At 34.1% G+C, this 6571-nt stretch overlaps 1 protein-coding gene across 2 annotated transcripts in view; it reads right to left on the bottom strand.

Annotated features, from left to right (window-relative positions):
* Nucleotides 1-4072, bottom strand: part of LOC114343410 (E3 ubiquitin-protein ligase SHPRH) — a 47243-nt gene extending 43171 nt beyond the window's left edge. Inside the window, exon 1 of one of the 2 annotated variants that reach the window (XM_028294229.2) lies at nt 3815-4072. Coding sequence is in view for 1 of the 2 variants with exons in the window: in XM_028294228.2 (XP_028150029.1) it covers nt 420-774 (355 nt within the window). In the remaining variant the exon portion in view is untranslated. Of the gene's footprint in view, nt 1-419; nt 1087-3814 lie in introns of those variants that run through there. The other variant, XM_028294228.2, reaches the window with a different exon arrangement.
* Nucleotides 4073-6571: the final 2499 nt, after the last annotated feature.

The raw sequence follows: 6571 nt of genomic DNA on the forward strand, positions 1-6571 counted from the left end.
AAATAACATTACATTACATAGTTTCCCACCTTTAGACGTATCAGAGGAGTATGACAACTGTCACTGTGACTTAAAATATTCCTATCACAGACATCTAAAGGTGGGAAACTATGTAATGTAATGTTGATTAATATGTTTATAATGATAATTTCCACCTCCACTAGTTTCATCTCTTTTTGTTTCGCAATGTATTATGTTTTCCATCTTTTGAGCTATTTTGCATTAGCGTGCTCATCACTGTTTACCTTTCATAAAGGATTTTATTGTTTTTGGATTACATGGTGTACAGCCAACTACAGGAAAACTTTTTCCTTGTGGATTTTTAAAAAAATATCATGCAAAATGTTTACAAAGGAAAACCTGTAAGTCCAGTAATAGAATAGAATATTGAACCATAATAAATTTTTTATGTAACGTACCTTTAATAAAGCTTGCATTATTGGTATAATCTGTTACAATTACAGAAACTGAATCACATAATATAATAATATTGTCAAACTGATCCTCCTCCTCAGTCTCAGGAGGAGACTCTTCTTTCAACCTGAAAGACATTTTCACTGATTTGAAATTGTCCGGAAATGTGTTGTTTGTAGAGCCAATTAATATTTCTCCTAAATACCATTGTCTGCACAAATCTGTAGAAAGATTTATCTTGATAAACTTCTCTGTATTACTAGAAACTACACTTCGACGCTTCTTAATTACTGGAATGTAATCTAAATATTGAATTCTGTCGGCTTCGTGCTTTTTTGGCGTATTTTTTCTTCTACTCATTTTAAAGAATCTTGATTAATACTGTTAATATAATAATATATATTATATTGCAATTTTTAAAACCAAACGAGAACCAAGAACTTTGTTTGTTTTTGTCCGAAATGAAAACAACTTTATAGGTTATGTGTTATGTTATATTCGCGTCGCGTTATGACGACCTCTCGTGAATTTTGACGGAACTAGTTTCTTGCTAACTTGCAGCTAACTTGACTAAGGCCCACGGTACACAGAGAACTGTACCGTGGGCTAGCCTAACCAAACCCATTAACCGCCAAGCAAAGAAATACTGCAATAATTATGTAATAGCTATTTGTATAACAAGGGAGGAAAGTGCTACTTTTCCTCCCGAGAATGAAGTTCACGACATGAAGTCCCGAGAATGAGGAAAAGGCACTTTACTCCCATGTTATACATACGGTTCTTATCCACCTTCCTCAAATTAATAACAAGTCATTTTTCATTTTTACTTAATTTATTTATGTAACTAACCAACAAAATTTATTAAACTAACAAGTAGGTACAATATAACTGTCAACTGTCAAATATAAGTCAAATTATTAATGTAAAAACATTACTGTTTTTTACCATTCTACAAACTGGAGGTTTTACAAATAAACGTTAAAATGTATAGATACTTACCTACGTAATAGAAAATAGATATTGTACAGAGCGTCAATAAGTTATATTTCATGAATGACGTCACTTTTACTTTTCCTCCCTAGGGAGGAAAAATATTTTCCTCCCTAGGGAGGAAAAGTACAACTTTGCTCCCTACAATCAGGTCCGGAAAAGTATACTTTCGGTAGAGGTAGGTGGAAAAATATTTGATAAACCAGATTAAAATAAACTTAAACATTCGTAAAAAAATTGTTTTACACTTTAATAATGGCAGGTGAGCAGATAAGTAGACTTCCGCCGAAGTCCCTGATCTTGAACCGAACCACCATCTACTTTATATCTGCTGAAAGTTATAAGCGCTGTGCTGTCACCTATTTTTTCAAAAGATATCTTAAGGTGATTTCTAATTAAGGCCTACCTACATATTTCTAAAAATACATGTATGTATGTATGTGAAATAACCTTGTATGTATTTGGGAATTTCCTGCAACACGTCTGGTGATACAAATTTGGTACCTTGATAAGGCAATTATCATGCTTCGCTTAGTTATAAAAAATATTTTTCTAATTTTATGTTTGAAGGTTAATTCGATAATGTTTTAAAGTTTACCATTTTTTACATGGGAACTGTGCCCATTTAGCCAGCAACATTTCCTAAAATTAACGCCTAACTAAACCTATCAGTCGCCACTATTACGAATATTTTTTTCGTTAAGCCTTTTTGTTGCTCTCAATATCTCTACGCTGATTTTTACCGGTCGCCACTTCGAGTTTTTCTACTTGGTTTGAATGTTCAAATAACTTGTAGGGAACTTAGTTTAACTGATTTTTTTTATATTGGTGGCACTATTGTTGTTACTTTTCAGTTTTAGTTTACTGTGATAAAAAGACTAAGAATTTCTTATTTATATTCACTTTAATAAATAAATATCTATCTAAAACCAAAAATATTGGATGAGGATATTTTAGTTATTTTGGGCCCTGTTTATACTAGTCTTATTTTTGAAATAACCTTGTATGTATTTAGGAATTTTCTACAACTAACTGGTGATACAGATTGAGTGCCTTAATATTGTAGTCATGTTTCGTAATTATGTTTTATCCGATAGCTTATCTAACCGTTTATTTATTTTTAGACTTTCGTTTTTCTTATTTACCAATTTATTTTTGGATTTTCTTCTTTTTCTTATCTGCTAGCTTATCTAACGGTTTTTCTTATCTAACGGATTATTTATTTTTAGACTTCCAGAGTCGGGATTAATCTTTATTCCTATTTAGGAGAGTCGGGATTAAACCGGAAGTCATGTATATAGTGGGGGGAGGTTCGGTTGAAGATCAGGGACTTCCAGCGGAAGTCTACTTTCGGGACTTCCAGAGTCGGGATTAATCTTTAATCCTATTTAGGAGAGTCGGGAACCGGAAAGTCTTCTATATAAGTGCGGAAGTCTTCTATATAAGTGGGGGGAGGTTTGGTTCAAGATAAGGTACTTCCGGCGGAAGTCGACTTCCGCCGGAAGTTCCTGATCTTGAACCGAACCACTAACCACTTATATCTGCTCCTTTCCGTCAAAATAACATTCAGAGGGCAAAAAGCTAATGATATCTATACAGACTATAGATAAATTATAAGTAGAAATATACTGCAATGATAATACTCTGCGGTGTTTGGTTAAGTGTTGCTGGGTAAAGAAAAATTGTAAGCAATTGTAAGATAAATTTGTAATTAGGCAGTAGTGGCTGTTTCCATTATATCATCTGTTGTCAATAGAAGATTCACATGAGTAGCTTGGCAGCTGGGCGTATCGTAGAAAGGTCCAACTACTTCGGTGACCATTTCCATCTTTAAAATATGTTTCAAGCCCAAACACGTTGACAGATATATTGTTTAACTGCTCGAATTTATGTACAGTTTATGTATATCTCCTAGTTTGACAGGAAACTCAATCCCATCAAAAATAAGTAGTGTATTATAATGAGGATATGATTCTGGTTTAGTAGGATCACCATCATGTGGAAATATCACCGCGTTGATGCTCCAAGCGAAGCAGGCACTATCTTGGTTTTGTATATTCAACGTACCTCCTTTCTTTTCAATTGAGCACGGTATCCTTATATATAGCTTAATATACGAAGACGCTATCAGTGGACTGTACTTTGTTAATGTACAAATTCAAAAACATAACATTTTTAGACTCCAACCAGATTTTGCTTCTTCAAACTCAGAAGCTTTGGTCATAATTGCATCTTTAAAGTCATCATAAATTTCGTTCAGGTCAGAGGATGTTGTTACTACTTTATTTTTTGTATTAAATGACTTTATTTCTGATATTTCTTTAGCAGGTATAATATAAAGTCCAAAAAGTTCCAAACTAACCTTAAAGCTGTGGTGATTTCTAATATAATCACTCAACACGTTACTCACTTTTTGCTTTACGTCATTCATAAACTGCGAAGGATCTATCTATACAATCTCTTTTAACACGAAACCTGTAAGTGGCAATACGGCACTGGAAAGCCTGTTGCAGTTTTTGAACACCATCTCCCAGATTTTCTAGAACGGGCAGATCAATTTTTCTTTTCTTGGATATATTTTCTAATCCTCTACAACTTTTTCGTTTATGTGTAACTAAATTGCTTTTGTTAGCAAAGTCTTGTTGACACTGATCACACCTCACCTTGACAAAGTATAGAATACAACTAAATACTGCTGTAATAATCTTATTTATAATAACGTTTACAGTGATAAGATATCCTGTCATTTCTTGTTATTGATAAGTTATTTTCCGATCTTAATTAACGGTTTTTTCTAATCTTATCTTATACTACCGATTTATTTATTTTCGGACTTCCTCCTTATCTAACGGTTTTTCTCATCTTAGACTTATGGTTCATTCCTAACCACTTAACTAGAACCTGATTTCCTCGTTTTCTTAGAACTTTTTCAATCAGGAAAACATAAGGATACTTCACCTTTTGTAATTCTTCAGAGCAGAGCCGTGCGGTACATCTTTTCAATATGATGCAAGTCTTCGAAATGCCGCCCCTTAAATGTTATTGAAACATAGGTAACTTTTATTTTTATTAAATGAAACTACACAAAATGAATGAAAACTTTATTTTAAAAACAAAACATACTTTAAGTTAAATGAAGTATGTACCCTTCTGACTCTATAATTTTGACAAACTCGTCAATCAGATTGGTGTAGTCTAGTGGGGATAGATAGGTGTAGCAGCTAGTGAGAACTCTATTGAAATGAGTGCTAAATTTTTTAGTTTTGTTTGTTTCATGGAGCTTTTTAAACAACTTTTAGTAATTTTTAATTTTGAATAACTTCTTTCTCTACTAGCTACCGAGACAGGGAGTGTTAATTCTTAGTGATATACAACTACATTAATGGGTATAAAGAAATTAGCTCATTTTGGCACAAATATGTAGTTCAAATTCTCTAAAGGTATCATTTGGGATATATTATATCATATTATATACATAATATATGTTATATACATAATATAACTACAAAGGGAACACGAACTCAAAATTAAGAACGAGCTGAAGACCAGAATCGATAATGGCGAAACTGATCTAAGGATCAAATACTTGAATGGAGTGCCGTCTATAGCTTCAAAAAACTGAAAAATCTAAAACTCAATACTGTTCCTCCCAATGACCACAAAATCAGTGTTTATTACCAAAATGTACGTGGCCTTCGGACAAAGCTTGGCAAGTTATTGGAAAATACTCAAGGATACTTTTATAATGTTTTGGTGTTTACGGAGACCTGGCTAACTGAGGGAATTACCGACGCCGAGCTGAACCTAGCGGACTTTAATGTCTACAGAAGTGATAGGTCATCTTCAACCAGTGCCTATTCTAGAGGAGGAGGCGTTCTTATTGCCGTATCCAAGCAATTGAATAGTAAGCATTTGCCATCTTCACTTGATATCGAGCAACTGTTTGTAGCCATTATCAATGGTAACGAAACCATTATTCTCGGCACTGCATATTTTCCCCCAAAAAGTGACTCTGAGAAATTTTCCATCTTCAATGACAATGTTGACAACACAGTCAACAATTTCAATCCATCCCAACTATGCCTTTTGGGTGACTTTAATCTGCCTAATGCATCGTGGTCCCATGACAATTTCAGTTCATCAGCCACATTTAATCACCTTGCTACTCCTAACGAAAGAACATCCATTGAGATTATCTCAAATCTATCCTGTCTGCATAATCTATACCAGATTAACGTTTGCCCAAATACCTCTAATTCTTTATTAGATTTGATACTGGTCCAAAATAAAGATATCGCCGTTGTTGAACCTACAGACATTTTAATCTCTCCTGACCAATATCACCCCCCACTGGTGTTTGAACTACCCATAACTACCAGATATAATGAGGGACTTTTACCGGAGGGTTACTATCATGACTTTAAATCAGCAAACTTTTCTCTAATTAAAGGCTATCTCGATTGTGTCAACTGGGATACTTTAATGATTGGATGTTCAGTCGATGAAATGGTTAACATTTTATATGATATTCTGTACTCAGCTATTGACATCTATGTTCCTGTTAAAAAATTCTCTTCTAGAAAATTTCCTATCTGGTACTCTTCGGAACTAAAATCGTGTATTATTAGAAAGAAGACAGCACACAGGAGACTTAAAGAGTCCAAGCTGCCAAAAACCAGTTACCTTTACAAACAGTTCTCAGAGCTCCGATCTCAGTCCCAGATATTTGCCAAGCGTGACTATTTAAACTTTACATTGTCTACTGAAAACTCTCTTCCCGGCGGTCTGAATAAGTTTTGGTCTTTTGTCAATAACAAAAGAAAATCAAATGGAATTCCTTCTGAGTTATCTCACAACGGTAAAACTAGTTCATCTGGTAAAGATATTGCGAATTTATTTGCTGATTTCTTTTCATCAGTTTACTCCTCTGTTGTTGTTGATTTCCCCGAAGACATCACTTCTTCACCCTTAAACCTATCATCATGTAAACTATCCATTTCTGACATTTACTCTAAATTGTGTAACCTCAATCCTTCTAAAGGCCCGGGACCTGATGGCATCCCATCAAGCTTGCTCAAGTACTGTGCATTTAATTTGGCTCGGCCATTATTTCTCATCTTTAACAAGTCTTTAGCTAGTGTAAGCTTTCCAAATGTTTGGAAGACCA

The sequence above is a fragment of the Diabrotica virgifera genome, chromosome 2, assembly GCF_917563875.1.
Source record: "Diabrotica virgifera virgifera chromosome 2, PGI_DIABVI_V3a".
Taxonomy (NCBI): domain Eukaryota; kingdom Metazoa; phylum Arthropoda; class Insecta; order Coleoptera; family Chrysomelidae; genus Diabrotica; species Diabrotica virgifera.